The 20,742-nt window shown below is 43.8% G+C and overlaps 1 protein-coding gene across 4 annotated transcripts in view; it reads left to right on the forward strand.

Annotated features, from left to right (window-relative positions):
* Nucleotides 1–20,742, forward strand: part of Itpr (Inositol 1,4,5,-trisphosphate receptor) — a 153,156-nt gene that overhangs the window by 65,803 nt on the left and 66,611 nt on the right. For all 4 annotated transcript variants that reach the window (XM_065432316.2, XM_065432318.2, XM_065432317.2 and 1 more), the window contains 3 exons: nucleotides 7,313–7,469; nucleotides 10,525–10,653; nucleotides 11,731–11,851. In XM_065432316.2, the coding sequence (XP_065288388.1) occupies nucleotides 7,313–7,469; nucleotides 10,525–10,653; nucleotides 11,731–11,851 (407 nt within the window). The remainder of the gene's footprint in view (nucleotides 1–7,312; nucleotides 7,470–10,524; nucleotides 10,654–11,730; nucleotides 11,852–20,742) is intronic.

The raw sequence follows: 20,742 nt of genomic DNA on the forward strand, positions 1-20,742 counted from the left end.
GCCTTCCGGGGCAGGACTCTCTCAGAAAACCTCGCGCAAGCAAGAGCGCTTGTCCAGCATCTCACAGGAGGCAATGGACACTACACCTGTCCTCAAGGTGCACCAAACGCCTAAGGAGCGCCGAGACTCGCTCAAACACTCCAGAAAGGGCAGAACCCCCGTTACAGGGCCTCGAAAGAGCTCTGTAACCTAAGGCATCACCTCCGTTTCCGTAAACACAGCACCAATTTTCTTTAAATATGGATACACAAATCATCCAATGGTATGTCAGAGGTCTTCTCAGGAATCTTGATGATGTGCAAGAACTCATCCATAAACACAATCCAAAAGTGCTGCGTTTACAGGAAACACACTTAAAATCAAAATACACAAACTTTCTTCGACAGTATGTTACTTTTCGCAAAGATTGCGATGATGCGAGAGCATCATTGGGCGGTGTTGCAATTGTAATTCAAAAAAAGCATAGCCTGTCAACGTTTACAGCTACGAACGGCCCTTGAGGCAGTTTCAGTTCGAGTTATTCTGCTAAACAAACTGATCACTATTTGCTCACTTTATATACCCCCACATTATAAACTAAGCAAACATGAATTTCAGTCCTTTATAGATGAATTGCCAGAACCCTATGTTGTTCTTGGCAATTTCAATGCACATAACTACCTGTGGGGCGACCCTCGTATACATGCGCGAGGACGTCTTGTCGAACAGTTCCTTTTTTCTTCTGGTGCGCGTCTGTTGAATAAGAAGGAACACACATATTACTCTCTTGCAAACAGAACCTATTCTTCCATAGATCTTAGCATAGTCTCCCCGTCTGTACTGCCTGAACTTGAATGGGAAGTTACCGACAACCCTTACGGCAGCGACCACTTCCCTATACTGCTAAGATCACCTAAAGAAAACGAATATCCACCACACGCTCCTAGGTGGAAGATTGAGACAGCTGATTGGGAGAAATTTCGATCTCTTACTAGTATCTCATGGGCTGACCTGTCTTCTTTAGGAATTGATGCTGCAGTCGAGTTCTTTACAGCCTTCATAATAGATGTCACATCTAAATGCATATCAGAAGTAAATGGCTTGGCATGCAAACGGCGTGTCCCATGGTGGAACGACGATTGTAGCATCGCTCGTAAAAAACAGAACAGGGCGTGGGGGTTGCTACGCGCTTCTCCCACTGTGAAGAACCTTAGCAACTTTAAAAAAGTAAAATCCCAAGGCAGGTGGACCCGCCGACAGGCCAGACGAGAAAGTTGGCAGAAGTTTCTATCGCATATCAACTCGTTTACTGATGAGGCCAAAGCCTGGAACAGGGTTAATAGGATAAGAGGGCGACAAGCATATTCACTCCCTTTGGTAAACACACAAGGCGATACCCTACAAGATCAGGCGGACTATCTTGGGGAGCACTTTTAGAGCGTGTCAAGTGCCAACCATTACTTGCAATCCTTTCTGAAATATATACAATGTGGGGTCTGATGTGGGATTCTCACACCGTACTCTTGGGACAAAGGAATGACAACACAGTAGTGCAAACAATCACAGGGGCATTTACTGCACCTTTCATACATCAATGCCTGCTAGCCGAGTTGCTATCCACAAAACATGCCGATGGGCGCGCGACAAATCTAGAAGTCCGACTTACCGCGACCGGAAGCGAGCGAATAGGTTCGCCCCATGCTGGATCCCAACGCCTGCTTGTTCGCGTGTATAGTCACGCGAATCGTGGCACGTTCGAAGGCGGCCACGCGAGGCGGTCTCGCAGAAGCATCGGTCGCCGCGCGCGCGGAATGTCCACGCTGTTTGCTGACCCGCTGGGAAAGAGGGCCGCTGCACGTGCGGCACGGCACGTCCGTCCCGCTGGCTGTCTGGAACCCAAGAGGGAGCGCCTTGTCTCTCCCGCACCCAGGTAACCCCGCAGCAGCGCAACACTAGCGCCATCTCTCGCACTGCGCTTGTACCACTCCAACTGCCGCGTGCGTGGCGAAGCCGCACTACAGGAGACGCGCTATGCGGGAAAAACATCAGGGGAGGCGCGAGGGTTGCGCATCCCCACAACAAATAAAAGAATGTAAGCCACTCTTAAGAAAATGTCAACATAATGAACCATACAACTGTCGTTTTAGTATTGCCGAGTTGAGAGCTGCCTTGAGCGCATCCAAGAGCTCTGCACCGGGATCTGACAGAATCATGTATGAAATGATCAAAAATTTACACAAAGACACCCAAGTTACACTAGTCACAATTTTCAACACCATTTGGGCTGCAGGATACCTCCCGACTGCATGGAAAGAAGCCATTGTGATCCTGGTTTTGAAACAAGGCAAAGATCCTTCCTCAGTGGCAAGTTACCGCCCGATAGCACTGACAAGTTGCCTTTGTAAGGTATTTGAAAAAATGATTAATCGGCGACTCATTCATTTCCTTGAACAGAGCAAAATGCTTGATCCTTATCAGTCTGGCTTCCGAGAAGGGCGCTCCACAACTGACCATCTTGTACGTGTAGAAGCAAATATCCGAGACGCATTTGTACACAAACGGTTTTTCTTATCCATATTCCTCGACATGGAAAAGGCATACGATACAGCGTGGCGTTACGGAATCTTAAGAGACTTGTCAGAAATGGGCATCCACGGTAATATGCTAAACCTAATAGAAAGCTATCTGTCCAGTCGTACCTTCCGGGTAAAAGTCGGTAATGTACTTCCGCGTCCTTTTACGCAAGAAACGGGTGTACCCCAAGGAGGCGTGCTCAGCTGCGCACTCTTCATCGTGAAGATGAACACGCTTCGCGCTTCATTACCACTGGCAATCTTTTATTCTGTCTACGTGGACGACATACAAATAGCTTTCAAATCCTGTAACCTCGCAGTATGCGAGAGACAGGTACAGCATGGCCTGAACAAAGTGTCATTGTGGGCAGACAAAGATGGATTTAAGATCAATCCTAACAAAAGTTCTTGTGTTCTTTTTACAAGAAAAAGGGGCCTGATCCCAGATCCTTGCTTAGAACTATGTGGACAACAGATACCTGTAAACAAAGAACACAAATTTCTAGGTGTTATACTTGACTATAGACTCACGTTCGCACTCGGGGCGGCAGAATGATAGATCACGCACTCGGGGCGGCAGAATGATAGATCACGGCGCCATAATCTGAAAACAGGCCTGATCCCAGATCCTTGCGTAGAACTATGTGGACAACAGATACCTGTAAACAAAGAACACAAATTTCTAGGTGTTATACTTGACTATAGACTCACGTTCGTCCCCCACATTAAACATCTTAAAGAAAAATGTCTGAAAACAATGAACTTAATGAAACTTCTATCCCAGACTACGTGGAGTAGTGACAGGAAGTGCTTAATGTATCTTTATAAGAGCTTGATTCGGTCACAATTAGATTATGGCGCCGTGATCTATCATTCTGCTGCCCCGAGTGTGCTAAAGATGCTAGACCCTGTTCACCATCTAGGTATCTGCTTAGCCACGGGCGCTTTCAGGACAAGTCCCATTGAAAGTTTATATGCAGAATCGAATGAGTGGTCACTTCATCTTCAGAGAACATACATCAGCCAAACATATTTTCTGAAAGTCCTCTCTAATCCTGAACATCCGTGTTATAATACCGTTAACGAGATGACATGTGCGACACTTTTTCATAATCGTCCCTCCGTAAGACAGCCTTTCTCGCTGCGTGTGAGGGAGCTTAGTCATGAAATGCATGTTCCGCTCCTTGAGCTTCGCCTAATGCATAGAGCCAAGCTGCTACCTCCTTGGGAGTGGCAGCTGATACAATGCGATATATCTTTCATGCAAGTTACAAAACACGCTCCAGAGATTGAAATCCACATGCATTTCCGCGAACTCCAGCACAAACACTCCTGCATGGAGTTCTACACACACGCATCGAAGTCACACGACGGGGTTTCCTATGCAGCCGTCGGTCCATCCTTCTCGGAAACCGATGTACTGCATCTGGAAACTAGCATCTTTACGGCTGAGGCCTACGCGCTATTGTCGGCTGTGAAGCATATCAGGAAATCAAAACTCCAGAAATCAGTCATATATACGGACTCCCTTAGTGTTGTGAAGGCCTTGATGTCATTCTCTAACCACAAAAATCCGGAAATAATTAACTCTATTCTGTTCTGTGTAAAGCGTATATAGGTAACCAGCATGTCATCATATGCTGGGTGCCAGGTCCTAGGGGCTTCGAAGGTAATGTTCTGGTGGACCAGATGGCCACGTCAGTTGCATCGCATTCTGCTAATCCCACCGCTGCAGTTCCTGTCACAGATGTGAAGCCCTTCTTACGAAGAAAACTACGGAACCACTGGCAACGCCTATGGGACGCGGAAACAAATAATAAGCTCCACGTGATAAAGCCACAGTTAGGATTCTGGCCCTCTGTAACAAAATCACGCCAAACAGATGTCCTATTCTGTCGTCTAAGAATAGGACACACATTCGGCACCCATAATTTTCTACTCACCGGAAATGACCCTCCAACCTGCGGTAGATGCGAGGAGATGCTTGCCGTCCTCCACGTCCTCCTGGAGTGCTGGAAAGCCGAATCTGAAAGAAAGAAACATTTTCCCTTAGCATACCGGCATCCATTCTCTCCAGTAATGTTACTCGGCCCAGAACCGCTATTTGACACCAACGCAGTCCTAAGTTATCTGAAAGATGTTGTGTTGCATGTTGTTAGCCCCACATGTTCGTAGCGTCTCCTCTCTTCAGAGGATGGCGCTGTGATAGTTCTTTCGTATAGCACGTGCCTCTAGGCCCTTGTGTTCCAAGGGCTCCGGCGAGGCAACAGTGCTCCAGGTATTTTTACCATCTCATATATTTTCTATTCTGCGTCATTCTTTTACGATGGATTTTAATGTTCATAGTATTCGTCATTTGTCATCGCCATAATTTTATAGCAAGTAGATTTTACGCACTTTACAGCGACTATTTTTAGGTCACTTTACAGCCAAGTCAAATCTTCCATAATACATCGTCAACATTACCACTTGTCATGGCGCTCTTTGGCCAAACCTGGAACTTGCGCCACAAAACACCACACATCATCATCATCATTGGCTTGCTGATGCTTGTTACAGAAACGTGCAGTGTGGCCATGATATGCACAGTACTAGCACATAGGTCGAGTCGGATGCCATGGCAGATACTAAGGTTGGTTAGATGTGTGGGAAGACACCGAAGCCAAGTGGGCCGGCGTCGGTTTTGGAGGCATCGAAGGAATGATGGCTGGGGTAACTCCGGCTATGTGCACGTATGTTAGTGGGGGTAGGAGCTAGAGGGTATATGCAGTACCAGCCATGGTCACCAACTCCTCCTTGACAACTTCACGCAAAGTAGTACTGGAGGCATTGGAAGGAATGGGACCTGCCACGAAGCCAAGAGACTGCAGCTCTTCTTGTATGATTGCGTGGACCATTGCGTGCAATGAGGGATCGGCAGTGGAGTTGTTTTCATGGGTGTACAGCAGCAGTCGTGCAGATTCGAGTTTGTCAAGGCACTAGCGCATAGCTAGAATATCAATGATGGTAGCCGGGTCCTTGATGGCCAATGCATTGAAGGCGATAGGCCCGATGCTTTTGAGTATGTGGCGTACTCTTTCTGAATCTGTCATGGAAGCATTGATGTGGCAACGAAGAGTGAGGACATCCTCTGTATATGAGGTATAGAACTCTCCGAGTTGTTGCTTGCGACTGTCAAGTGTCTTCTTCGCAAGGGCAGAACGAACCACCGGAGTACCAAAGACTTGTCAGAGCTGCAGTCGGTGAAGTCGACCCTGTGGATGAAAAACTAAGTCTTCGCTATGCCCATGAGATCCCAACATCCCAACATCCCAGCATCCCAATGGTTAGCAGAACTCATCCGGTCGTAGTTTTCAAGCCAATCCTCCACATCTTCACCACAAAAACCAGCGAACAGGTGGGGATCGTTAGACAACTAGCTGTTAGACAACTGGCACAAACGGCGACTTGAGTGAAGCTCCAGCAGGTAAAGCGGGTGAGCAGGGGACAGTGACCGAGGAGCAACCTCCACCACATGTGACGTAGCAGTTAGTGCGGCCTTTAAGATGTCTCGAAGACGTGGCACAGATCAATCTCAAAATGAGTCCCCACAAGTGATGAAGATGAAGAACCTGATGTGATGATGATCATGTGCAGATGATGAAGAAGTGCCTAAGAAATGCCCACAGTATGCTTAATCCTGCTGCAGCTAGAGCTTCACAAATGCATTATGTATGGAACCCAGTTGCATTATGTATGCTGCTAGTTGTCCTTTGTAATGCATAGAACTGCACGTCAAATTGCGCAGAACTATCTGTAATGACTCTGACTGATATCAGGACTGCTTATTTAGTAGTTTCTCCATTTTATAGCGTATGGTAAGCAGTTTCTTTTAATGAAAAACTTTTGGGGGGGGCCAATCATTTTGCTTGATGACAAATTATGGGCATGATCTAGTGAAAGGATTTCTTTCATTAGATTCTAATTCTTTCATATTATCTGCTGCTCACGATTTCAAAATAAACTAGATGGTGTGCCAATTGGACCAGTGAGGAAGCTGGAAAAGAAATATAATTGGAATAGAATTGTTGCATGGCTATGGGTGTATCATTATGTGCTATTTATTTCCTAAGCTAGCCAGGCTCAGGTGGCTTATCACAATACAGCAACTTTACTGTGCCTAGCCTGAAGTGGACACAAAAGTATAACTTTGCATAAAGCAAGGATTTTTTATTTATAGCTGCGCTTCTCTTGGTGACATTCACCAGGTTTAACTATTTCATCTGAGCTACTCATATGTTAGTGCATTCATGGCTAATAAAGCCAATCTCTTTAGTCATGTTCTACATTGAGCCTCTTGGATTGCTACCATCATTAGTAACTTGTAAGCGTCATAGCAACACAATTTAATGTGGGCCATAATTGTTAGAATTATAGTTCTCAGAAAACCTCCCCCCCATGCACTTAAAGCTTATAGTTGTTTAAACCAGGACATCTCTTTTAGTTTCAATTTATTGAAAATTAATTCCTTCAATCTTTAGTAGTTGTTCTCTGGAGAAAATTTATATGTGTGTTTGTGCATGTTTCGATTAATTATTCACGTCACGTGTGAAAAAAGCAATCATGCTATTTTGTTTTCAGCAGTGTGCTGAGTTGTATAACATGAGTGCAGTTCAACTTAAAGCACTAGTACATCTAAAACTAATGTCAGGTTTGCATGAGTAGTTATAACTCCCTGCTACATTGTTTTAGCTCTAACACATTGCATGCCTTGTGTGCAGGGTTGTATCCCATCCTGACTGTCTTCCCGAGGTCAAAGATGCCTACATCAACTTCCTTTCACACTGTTTCATTGACACGGAGGTGGAAATGAAGGAAATTTATGCATCTCACCACATATGGACACTTTTTGACAACTTCCTTGTTGACGTGGCCATGGCATGTATTACTTTTTGCACATGCTAAATTTCCCGACATAGGTCGGAGTTTTGGATAACAGAAACTTACTCCATTCCTGTGCTTCTCCATGTTTTATTTAGTGTTCCAGTAGTCCATAAATGCACTGCCTACAAATTTTTACTTGAACAATAGACATAGTACAGTAGAACCTCATTGATATAATACTGTTACATACAATTTTCTGGTGCCAACATTCGCAATCGAGAACACAAAAATTCACCCAATTGAGTTATACTTATTTTTTGCCGGTTCATTTGTTCCTGGAAAACACGATCTTTCGACACCAATGTTCAATACATCGGAAAACTGCGATCGCATTATGCTGTTTCTGGTTGCCATGCCATGTAGACAAGAAAACGCGTGAGGCTCGCGCGAGGCTCACGTTATTGAGAACAGTAGCCACCTGCCACATAAGCTTCCATGCAATACTTGCCCGCCCGTCTCACGTGAAAACGCAGGTGTGCACTCGGTTTCTTGTTTCGATGCCAGCAAACCTACTCCCCGGCTGTTGCTTTCACAGCTATCGCCGCCAAATCTATTGCAATAAGCAGCTTCACCTATCTGTTTCACAGCGCGTGAGGCCTTGTGCCGTTGGTACTGTACGCTTTTGTAGGTGATAATGCAAACACGTTGCCATTCACTGCTGCAGCTGGTGCGATGTGAACATCACATTTTGCTTTGGTGGCATCTGGCGTCGCCCATCAGCTCGATTTCATTTCGGTCTGTTGCTGTCTTAAAACACTACGCAATAAGAAAACAAAACCTGCCTTGGACCACCAAAGTCCCACCAGCTCGACACGCGTCTTGTGCAAAATGATTTCCATTACATAGATATCAACTGCAGTTGAGTCTGTCAAGTGTTTTAGTCACTTCGGATTGTATGTTTTTTCGGTTAGTAAACTTTTTCTTGCATTTTCTTTTTTTTTTCAGAATGTGTGAATGAGGTTCTACTGTAGTTGCATTTCTAGAGCTGTATGGTTTTACAGGATGAAGGATTTGGCTGTGCTTTGTGACTAAGTGAAATGTGGGAAACTAGTTATTTATGGGGCAGAATTACCACATGGACTGCATCATAATTTCCAAATGCAGTGATGGAAGTGCTGTGCCAATTGCGCCAAACTGGACCGTGAAGTAAATCCCAATGCAGGCTGTGAGAAATTGTCGTTTATCACATTTATTGCACCAGGCATGCGCCGAAGTCCACCTGCATGCTCCGAATTGGGAATATTTTGCACGTGCATTAAGCAACCATCCTTAATGACTTACCCTCGCACGCTTTCTACAGCATATTAGTACGGCGCGCGGCCGCCATCTCATCGCTCTTGGACATACCATGGAACATCATGGCGATACTGACGCTGGCAACGACCGCGGTAATTCGCCTGGAGTGTCCATATAATTGCTATCGCAATAATAATAATGTAATGTAATCATGGTCATGCACGACTATGGGGGTACAGCCTTCCTCATGGTCGCATAGTGGTATATGGACAAGTGCTGGAGGTGCATTTCATTACAACTAGGCAACCCTGACATGGCCGAAAAGTTCGGAAACGGGACAAAGGAAGTAGTCACGGACGCAAGTCACACAACACAGATGCCGTTCGACCTATACCTACGAGGACAATCAATACCTACGAGGACAATCAAAATAGTATCATTCTGTTCCATTTGGATTTGCGCTACTTAGTCCTGCTTCTGATCAAATGCCAGCTTGCTCAGCTACTGATTTCGATTGTAGTCATATGTAGTGTTGATATGCTACAGCCACCCAATTCTTTATTAACATTGCTTGAGCACTGAACAGATAGTGCACCAGTGCCTTGTTTCGTAACAGCCTAGATGACCATACGCTGTCACTAGCATGTTTAAGCGCATGAGATTATCCTTATGCAGCATTATTAATGTGCCTGGATACAGCCATATTAATAAAGAATTGGACAGCTGTGCATATTTAACTTGTTTTAGTGGATTAAATGCCCTAAGAGATAAAACATTTACTAGATGAAATGACTAATGAAGCCAAGGACAGCTTGTGGGTGGATGGGTTAACCTTTTATTGAAATGCAGGATTAACCCTGAATTAGGATTAAGTTAGTGCTTATCTTGATCTTAGAAAATAACAATAAAATGGAACAGCGAGTTGAAGAAAAAATGCTTGCATCTTAGTATAATACATATCCACTGCAACGTTTCATGAAATTCTAACTTATACAGAGCTTCCTTTTTGCACCAGAATAGTAAGTTACTGCTCCAAAGCATTCTTTTCTCGCTCCAAACAGCAAATTTTTCTGCTCTAAACTGCAGTTTTTTTCTGCTCCAAAAACTCCTGCAAAAGACCAAGTGCCACTTCCATCACTGCAAATGGCATGATGTAAGTCAAAATGGAGGCTGACGGATGGAAATTCACTATGGGATAAAAGCTGGATGAAACAGGGTAGAGTGCCTTAGACAGGCTGGCCAACGTTTTGATAGGTAGGCCTGTCTTTTTTGAACAGGCATGCCTTGTATGAAAAAGAAGAAAAAAAAAAATACAAATCGCCACTTGGTTTGGCAATTTTTTGCAAGAAGGGGGATGTTTCATATGAGTGTGCCTTGGTAATGCACCCATACAGTTAGTATTCTAATTTTTCTCTGGTGCAATTTTAATGACAGAATGACATTTCTAAGGAATGCACACTCTAATGATGTTTTACGCCATTTAGGACTTCTCTTGTCCGCAAACAATAATTGCCATATATCTTGCATGCATTTTCTTTCTAATATTCTGCTTCCATTGCTTTCCTCTCAGGAACATTATGCCATTCAGGACAAGAAAGTACTGAGAGTGTTTCTGTAAAGGAAGGAAATTACATGCCAGATAGGTGATTATTTGGGGACAAGATTAGCCCCCATAGGGTGCCAATTTTTCTTAAAAGTGTAGAGTATAATTTTTATTATATATATTTGCTTGTTTGTTCATTTAGCACTGCTGTTATTCACCTGTTGAGTGTGCATAGAGACATGCTAAAATTTTTACTGTTCCTTCCCATAGGTTTGCAATGCCACGCATGACCGGCGTCATGCTGACCAGCAGTTGGAGAACTACGTCACAAATACTGTCATGAACATCATCACGACTTTCTTTAACTCGCCTTTTTCGGAACAAAGTGCCACTGTGCAGGTAAGATATTACAATGGTGAAATACTTGACAGCATTGCAGGAAAGAAACTGGTGGCTGCTACAGCAACGACACTTTTTTTCCGCTTTCGCTAATGTTATATAAATAACATTCTGCAAAGATGACTTTGTAAGTTCTGTTAAGACTGATACATGAATAAATTATATAAATTGAAGTTTCTATTGTTTTTCTTTTTTACAGCCTGTTCTGGTAAACCACATTTTATTATACTTCTTTTTTTTTTTTCAATATGGAAACTGTGTGCCAGATATGGCTTGTGCAACAGCAACCAGGTCAATTCGTCTTGAGTTAACGCCCAGCTTCTGCCATACTTTTCTTGTTGGTACGCCCAGCTTCTGCCATACTTTTCTTGTTGGTTGGTTACGCTTTCCATAATTGGTGTACATGAGCAGGGCACTTGATGAGAGATTGATATGCATGACATCGATGCCATTTGTTTGCATGGTGCAAGACGTTCACTTAAAATGTTGTTTTATTCTTGAGATAACAATATCCACAATGTAGCGTAAGGTTGTGCAAGTGCTTCTGAAGCATTGGATTTATTGAAGTGCAGGGGAAAGGCACTATTTTTGTGCTTGTTTGTGATCTGACCTACAGTATCAATAAAAAATAAGTTAGCAATGTCATGCTGGAGGCCACTATTAAGGGCCGTGGATCACATACTAATCATCTTAGGTAAAGCTGCTGCTCCTATTGGTCACAAGGGTATGTACAGTGCTTTCCCATCTATTACGCAGATTGGTAACATTCATAGAAACAAGTGTTTGTTGGCTACTCACTTCTTTGACATGCTGTTCCACCTAATAAAAAGTGCATGCTATATGGCATAGAAATTGAATGTTGCACAACTCCCATAAAGCTTGCATTGTGACAGCTTGGCCATGAATGCACACTGAAAAATTTGAGGAGTGCTACAGGCTAATTTTTTTTCTATACTGTGTCTGTTTTCTTCTCAACATGCTGCTTTTACAACTAGGGACAAGTAAGTGATTTGATAATTGTGGCTGAGGCTTCATCCATAACCAGATCTTAAAGCGAAAATCTATTTTCTTTTTTAGACTCACCAACCAGTTTTTGTTCGGCTTCTCCAAGCTGCCTTCCGATTATCCACCTGCACATGGCTTGCACTTCAACAGCGAATGAATGTTGAAGGTTGTATACGAACTCTGGCTGAAATAGGTTTGCACTGCATTTTGCTTATTTTATTTACTCTGTGTTTTATTGCTTCGATTGGCTGTTAGCAGCTTGGCATGTTTAGTGTAGTGCACAACATGAAAATTAAATGCAAGTGAGTAGAGTTGAAACCATTTATAACAATATTCAAGTGCCAAGAAAATCCCATTATTAGAACCAATAGTTGTTATAACCAGGTTGCGCAAAAAAATATAGAGGGTACAAACATGCAGAGATATTAATTAGACAGAAAGAAGTACAGTCAAATGCACTTATAACATTATCGGTTTTAGCAATACTCGAATGTAACAATGAGATGCTGCCCCACTGTGAACTTTTGCATGTTCAATGGTAAAATGAATTGTTTACTTCAATGTTTCCACGCAGGATTATTGGCTACAGCAATTAAATTTGGCTACGGGGTGTCTGCATAGAAAATAAAAGAAATGCGAACTCCTGGAAAAGTAAAAAAAGGAAAAGAAAAAAGAGCTGCCGCAGCAGCCTTGTGCATCACACACTTTCGCCACACCTGCCTTCGTGCTACGCACCCTGCATGGCACGCCTTCATTGCATCACCTTATGCATCGTGGGTCTTGCCTCTCTCCTGTCACCACTCCTCCGATATACGAGCCAACTATGTCAGCGGAGTGGAAGAAAGAATGGAGAGCGTGTGCTAGGCTAGGTCGACAAAGACGTGGTGCCATGTCAGGTGTGCGACACAAAGGCGAGTGTGGTGAAGGTGTGGGGCATGCAGGTTAATGCTGTGGCTCATGGCCATTTTTAAATGTGAAGCATTATACGACTACTCATACCAAGGTCCAGAGGTGGTTTTTTGGTCAGTCTCAAATAGACCTCTTTGGGGTGGCCCTGCTCTTTGGAGTCGAAAATTGTGCCAATACCTTTATGCATTCCATTGCCCCAGATTGGTGTAGAGCATTTATTCTTGCTTGATTGGATCCCTGATTGATAGACGATCCTTGATTGATTTAGCCTCTGCTATAATCATCATAAACAGGCTGTGGAATGTTTTTCCTCATTTTCTCACAACAGCAATTCTGGCGATGTCACCGTTTTGGAGTGATGATATCTCTGGTTCTACTTATCCTATCACAATACCACAAAAATTATATGTTTCTTGGAAAATTAGACAAATAGAGATTGCAGTGGGAATATAATATAGACAAATATTATGACGGAAATATTAAAAAGTAATAGTTGGTCCTCAGTGTTTAAATAGTTTGGCATGTCGTAACTTTGGTTGAAATCAGTCTAGAGCATTCTGTCTTGTATCATTGCATACTCCGACTACTCAAAATTATTTTTATATGTGGATATATATTCACCACCGCCGCCGCCGCCGCCGCCGCCGCCGCCGCCGCCGCCAACAACAACAACAACAACAACAACAACAACAACAACAACAACAACAACAACAACAACAATCAGCCTTTTTTATGTCCACTGCAGGACGAAGGCCTCATCCTGCGATCTCCCAGTTACCCCTATCCTGCATCAACCAGTTCCAACTAGCACTCGCAAATGTCCTAATTTCATTGCTCCACCTAGTCTTCTGCCGTCCTCAATGGCGTTTCCCTTCTCTTGGTACCCATTCTGTAACCCTAATGGTCCAACGGTTATCTAACTGGTGCATTACATGACCTGCTCGGCTCCATTTTTTTCTCTGGATGTCAATTAGAATATTGTTTATACCCGTTTGCTCGACAATCTAAACCGCTCTCTTTCCGTCTCTTAACGTTATGCCTAGCAACCTGTTGCTCTTTGTGCGGTCCTTAACTTGTTCTCAAGCTTCTTTGTCAGTCGCCAAGTCTCTGCCCCATATGTCAGCACTGATAAAATGCACTGATGGTGCACCTTCCTTTTCAACGATAATGGTAAGCTTCCAGCCGGGAACTGACAATGTCTGCCGTGTGCGATCCAACCCATTTTTATTCTTCTATGAATTTCCTTCTCATGATCAGGGTTCCCTGTGATTAATTGACCTAGGTAAACATACTCCTTCATAGACTCTAGAGGCTGATTGACGATCCTGAACTCTTGTTCCTTTGCCCGGCTATTCATCATTATCTTTGCCTTCTGCATATTAATGTTCAACTCCACTCTTACACTCTCTCAGTTGAGGTCCTCAATCATTTGTTGTAACTCATCTGCATTGATGCTGAATAGAACAATGTCATGAGCAAACCGAAGGTTGCCGTGATATTTGCTATCGATCCTTACTTTTAAGCCTTCCCAGTTTAATAGCTTGAATACTTCATCCAAGCATGCAGTGAATAGCATTGGAGAAAGTGTTTACCTGCCTGGCCCCTTTCCTTATATGTATCTTCCTTCTTTACTTGTGTAGAATTAAGGTAGCTGTGGAATCTCTGTAAATATTTTCCAAGATATTTACATATGCAGTTTGTACTTCTTGATTACGTAATGCCTCTATGACTGCTGGTATCTCTACTGAATCAAATGCCATTTCGTATTCTATGAAAGCCATATAGAGAGGCTGATTGTACTCTGCGGATTTCTCGATTACCTGATTGATGACATGGATGTGATCCATTGTAGAGTATCCCTTTCTGAAACCTGCCTGTTCCCTTGGTTGACTTAAGTCCAGTGTTGCCCTTACTATATTAGAGATTATTTTGGTAAATATTTTATATAATGCTGAGAGTAAGCTAATGGGCCTATAATTTTTCAATTCTTTAACGTCTACACTTTTGTGGATTAGTATAATGTTTCCATTCTTCCAGTTTTCTGGGACCCTTGCATTGTATAGACACTTCGTATGAAGAGCCGCCAGTTTTGCAAGCATTATGTCTCCTCCATATTTGATTAAATCGACTGTTATTTCATCTTCTCCTGCTGCTCTTCCTTGTTTCATGTCTTGCAAGGCCCTTCTGAACTCATCGCTAGTCATAGGAGGTATCCTGGGTATCCTATTCATTACTGTTTCTAATGGAGGTATCCTGACTCCTCTGAGTATTGTACAGGTCAGTATAGAATTCTTCCGCTTCGTTTACTATATCTTCGAGATTGCTGATGATATTACCCTGGTTATCTTTTAGTGCACAGTGCATACATCTTGGTTTGTCCTATGCCAAGTTTCTTTCTCACTGATTTTAGGCTGCGTCCATCTTTTGCAGCTTCTTCAGTCTTTCTCATGTTAGTTTCGAACGTCTTATTTTTGCCTTGTTGATCAGTTTTGACAGTTCTGCGAATTCCATCTTATCTCTTGCGTTGCACACTTTCATTCTTTGTCGTTTCTTTATTAGATACTCTGTTACTTGGGAGAGCTTGCCTACTGGCTGCCTTGGTGCCTTGCCTACCACTTCTATTGCTGCCTCTGAAGCCAGCCTAGTTACGGTTTAATTTATTAGCTCTATGTCATCATCAGCTCTCTGTTCTAAGGCTGTATGTTTGTTTGCAATTACCAGCCTGAATTTGTCTGCCTTTATCCAGTAACCAGTGGTGCAGATAACCAAAAAAAGACGTAGGTGGAAGTTTCCCTATAATCTTCCTACTCATCCTCTCATTGAAGTAAATTAATATAAATATTTGTGTGTGACAATAACTAACAGCCAAAGTTGGAAATCTCATGTCTTAAATGTATGTGGTGCATCATTTCGCAAACTTTGTATTCTTCGTCATAAACTAAAACAAGTGCCCCCAGAAACTAAACTTCATACATACAAATCACTCATTAGGCCGAAAATGTAATATGCATGCACCGTCTGGGATCCACATGATAAACACAATATTAATGCACTGGAAATTATTCAGTGGAAAGCAGGTAGGTTTATCTTTTGCAAGTACCGTATAACTGACTCGCCAACAACTATCATGCACAATCATGGTGTACAGACATTACAACTACGCTGGAAAATTCTTAATATTACATTTCTTTTTCTACTCAAAAATAACAAACTATTGATCCATCCTGCTCCATATGCCCGACCATTAACCCTAAGACAAACCAGACATCACCACTCTGAATCCTTAACTCCCTATCAAACAAGAACTGATGCCTTCAAATTTTCCTTTTTCTACATACTATTGAACAATGAAATGCACTACCATTATCATTCTTAAACAGCACTGACTCAATTGATCTGATTAATTATTTATGTGTTAATTTCGCAACAGAAATGTAATCATTTTGTTTGTTTTCCTCTGAATGCATGTGGATTATTTTTTTTTGTAATTTTACCATTCCTGCATGAGCCCGCTAGGGCCTGCAGTATTTTGTAAGTAAATAAATAAATACTGCAGGGTGAGACCTAAGGGTGTGTGCAAGCTGTCACGTGTATTGAAGACATTGGTGTTTATATTGGTGCCACCTGTTTGCATCTGTTTGCAACTTCTGTATCGTCAACACCGCCTTCATCTGCTTTCGACTGCGCCATTGCTACAGACCTTCGCCATCTCATCGCACCCAACTTCTTACTCTCCTTAACGAGTTCGTTTCTTTGTTTGACTGCGACCAACCACCACTGAGTCACACCACAAATGTCTCTCATACCATCGACAAAATGTCTCTCATACCATCGACACTGGTTCCCATGCCCCCTTGCGACAGCATGTGCATATTGTGTTTCCACAGAAGAGTGCTGAACTTTGAAACAAGTGGACAACATGCTGCAGTGCGCTGTCATTCAGCCTTCTCTAAGCCCTTGGTTGTCACCTGTCGTTCTAGTGCGTAAAAAAGATGGCTCCATTCACTTTTGTGTCAATTATTACTGCCTAAACAGGATTACGAGAAAGGACGTTTACCCACTGCCTTGGATTGACGATGCTCTTGATTGTCTGCAAGGTGCCGAATACTTCTCATCTTTAGATCTCTGCTCTGGCTATTGACAGGTTCCCATGGCTGAGGCTGACCGCCCGAAGGCAGCTTTCATCACTCCCGAAGGTCTGTACAAGTTCAACGTTGTGCCGTTTGGGCTCCGCAATGTGCCTGCTACCTTCGAGCGCATGATTGATACCATCCTTCGCGGACACTAGTGGAAGACTTGTTTGTTACCTGGATGGCATAGTTGTTTTCCCAAAGCATTTTCCGACACACCTTGTCCGTCTGCATGACATCCTAACCTGTCTCACTTCAGCTGGCCTGCAACTCAACCTGAACAAGTGCCTGAAAATAAACCGTCTTGGGTCACGTATCAAAAGGTGGCATCTTTCCCGATCCCGACAAGCTTTATGCAGTCATCAAGTTTCCAAAGCCCACATCTATGAAGGCCCTGCTAAGTTTCATAGGCCTGTGCTCTTATATTCGTTGCTTCATCCGGAATTTCCCCTTTATCATCGCACGCTTGATGAAGCTGCTTACCGCGATCAAAGGAATTTCTACGTGGTCATCAGCATGCGATGAAGCCTTTGAAAAGTTACGTGGTTTGCTGACTTCACTGCCGATTCTTGGCCATTATGACCCGATTGTGCCGACAGAGGTTCACACTGATGCCAGTGGTGTCAGCCTTGGTGCAGTCTCAGGGTGTCTACTAACTGGGAAAACTGGGAATTCTCAGGGATTTTGGATAGTCTGGAAATACTCAGAAAAAACTCAGGGAATTAGTGCGTCTTTCAGGGAATATTGACCGCAATTTTATTGAAAGGGAACGAAAGTCACTGCAATGCTGGCCCATGTAGCAGAAAGGAATCATAACCAACCTACTTTGACAACGTGTTGTCGGCTGGAGAAATTGCCGTTGTACAGTCAACGACTGACTTTCCAGAAGCCTGACAAATCGGACAGCTTGGCGGCACCACCACGTACCCTATAGAGTCAGTGTATAAGAATTTCTGAAATTTCGGACGCACGAAACATTATCCGTCCGATTTTCCGGACCTTTTGCCGTGACCGCAGGTCCGTAATGGCATTAATGAAAGCCACCACCGCTGCCATGTTGATTGCCTTGCCGCCTCGAACCGGCGCTCTCGCATGCAAATCCGCTGGCAGCCGCGGCATCGCTAAGCCTGGTTGCTTCTACATTTGCTACTAAGCGTCTGACTGTTCGGCGCCAAGTTTTTCATTAAAACAATTCGCCGCTCTTAGCAATGGCGCCGACCCCATCTTTGTAATCCTCACCAATGGCTTCAAAGCTCGGAAAGCATGACGCGTTGCATAACGCCGATTCCCGAAGGTCATCTTCGTCTTTGTACAGTATGTTACGCGGTGAACCATACGCAAAAGTATTGTGGTGAAGCATAACAAGCGTGAGAAGGGGCAATTGTCACGGTACACGTTATGTATTCCTTAATTATACACCGTTGCACCCGCCATCTCCTGTCAGACTACGAGCACCGATATGCCTACGAAGTGTACTGGCAGGCATTCAGAGCTTTTTCAGATGCGCCTGTGGCGATTTGAGCCCTTAAGGGCAGTAAAAGACTGCATTCATTTTTTCGAACTGCTTGATATTTCGGACGTTTTCGCGGCTCCTAGGGAGTCCGAAAAAAAAGGACGTTGACTGTGCAACTGACCAAGAGGATGCTTCAAACGGTCCGTGGGGTGAACACACAGCAGAAGGAGGACGAGAACAGAAAGGACTTACGCATTGAGGAATGAACGGGAAAGGAAGCGTGCCACCGCTTCTTTGAAGGAGGTTGAGAAAAATGTTGGCTGATGCTGAGATGCAAGTGTACTTTACCCAAACCAAAATAAACTCTTTAAAGCAGTAAAGCACAACACTGAGGCGTGCGTGGGCTGAAAGTATGTCAGGACAGTTGAGGTTTACCTAACAGCTGTTCTGAGAGAGAATCTCACTTGTGACAAAGTTCAGGCCTCATACCAATCACCTTGCTATCAATTGATATAGATAGCTCATATTCGAAAATATTTCTTCTGTATGCATCTCCTTTTTATTCGTATTTGAGAATGTTCAACTCGATTCGATTAGATTCTGAATGTTCGACAGTGGGCTTTACCATTTTTTTCGAAGGTATTTTATTTGCTGTGCATTTCACTAATCTCTCCCTTCTGTTTTCTGTTCGAATAAAATAAACACTACTCGTTACTGTTAAAACTGGATTAAGCCGTTCTTTTTTAAACTTTTTTAACGTGCTTACTAGAAAGTGACAGTATCGGGCGACATGGTGTCGCCTGTCGTGACATAAAACAAAGTTCTGTGTCACTCAGGGAATATTGAAAAGCCACTCAGGGAAATCCTAGAAAACACGGGGAATTCGGAAATGTCAACGTGGGAGACACCCTGAGTCTTCAGCCAACAAAAACTGACAAATTAAAAGTATGTTGTTGCTTATGCAAGCCATACCCTTAAGAAAGCTGAATTGAATTACACTGTTACAGAGAAGGAAAGCTTAGCCGTCATTTGGGCATTAGGCAAATTTTGTCCATACCTCTACGCTCGTCCTTTCAGCATCATCAGTGAACATCATGACCTTTGTTGGCTCTCCTCCTTGAAACACCCATTGAGCCACCTTGGCTGTTGGGTGCTTTGCCTGCAGGAATATTCATGTTGTATAGCACTCTGGTCAAAAACATACTGACGGTGATGTGCTCTCTTGCTTGCCAATAACACCTGATGTGGCTTCTCTTTCTGTCCCTTCTATGACCTCAGACCCATCACAACTGACTGCCATTAATATTCCCTCTGAGCAATACATGGACCCATCAATTGCCCTGCTGTTCGACTACCTTGCCGCTCCATCGTTCATTCCTTCAACGCGGATGCTACACCGTCAAGCAGTGAACTTTGCTTTGCGAGACAACACCCTCTATTGCTGTAGCTATCTATATGCCTGACGGTCAGAAATGGCTTCTGGCCATCCCCCGTTACATGCACTTCTATACCTGCGCGTATTTCTATGCCGACCCTCAAAGTGCCCACTGTGGCATCCTAAAAAACCTTAACGGGCTGCATACGATATTACTGGCGTGGAATGTATTGGTTTGTCAAGCAGTATGTTCGATCATGCACCACCTGTCAACAAAGCAAGACCCCTCCACAGTGCTCTCCTGGCCCACTACAGTCGCTGACGTGTCCTGCTCGACTGTTTGACCACATCGACCTCTATGGCCCACTCCTATATACCTGATGTGGAAACAGCTGGATTATCTTTGGCGTCGAATGCCTGAGGCGCTACAGTCAGACTGCAGCCCTTCCCGCTGTGACGTGATGTTTATTCTTCGTAACTTCGTCCTTTGCCACGGTGCTCACTGAGAACTACTCAGTGATAGGGGTTATGTCTTCTTGTGATAAGCAATACAATCCCTCCTTCAGTGAGTGCACGATCATGCACCGGAAATCGACCGCATTTCATCCGCAAACAAATTCTCTTATGGAGCAGTTCAACGGCACACTCGGCAACGTGTTGATGATGTACGTTGTGGGGTCTCGCGCGTGCTCTTGGCACAAAGGAACGACAACACGGTAGTACAAACAATCACAAGGGCATTTATTGCACCTTTCATACACTAATGCCTGCTAGCCGACTCACAACACATGTGAATGGTGGTGTGTTCGAACGATCATGTACATCTGTTCCGGTATTATGTGAAGCCGGTCAGCGCATGCGCAGAACGTCCGTGCAGCTTACCGACCCAAAGCCCAAGAGGAAGAGCCTCGTCCCTGTCACAACCAACTAACGCCATCTGACGGTGGCGTTAGCAGCGCCATACTTGCACCATCTTTTGTAATATGTTGCAACCACATCGACTCCTGCTGGCGCTTAGCTATGGGGAGAAGTCAGATTACAGGAGATGCGAGAGCCATGTGGGGAAAATAACATCAGGGGATGCGTGAGAATTGAGCATTCCCACACCGTCACATTCGACCACACCAATTAGGACACCATAGTCCTGTTCGTTATGTCTGCATATAACACCATGATGCAAATGACCACTGGTCTTTCACCTTTTTTTCTCTTGTATG

This window comes from Dermacentor albipictus, chromosome 5 (genome assembly GCF_038994185.2).
Source record: "Dermacentor albipictus isolate Rhodes 1998 colony chromosome 5, USDA_Dalb.pri_finalv2, whole genome shotgun sequence".
Taxonomy (NCBI): Eukaryota; Metazoa; Arthropoda; class Arachnida; order Ixodida; family Ixodidae; genus Dermacentor; species Dermacentor albipictus.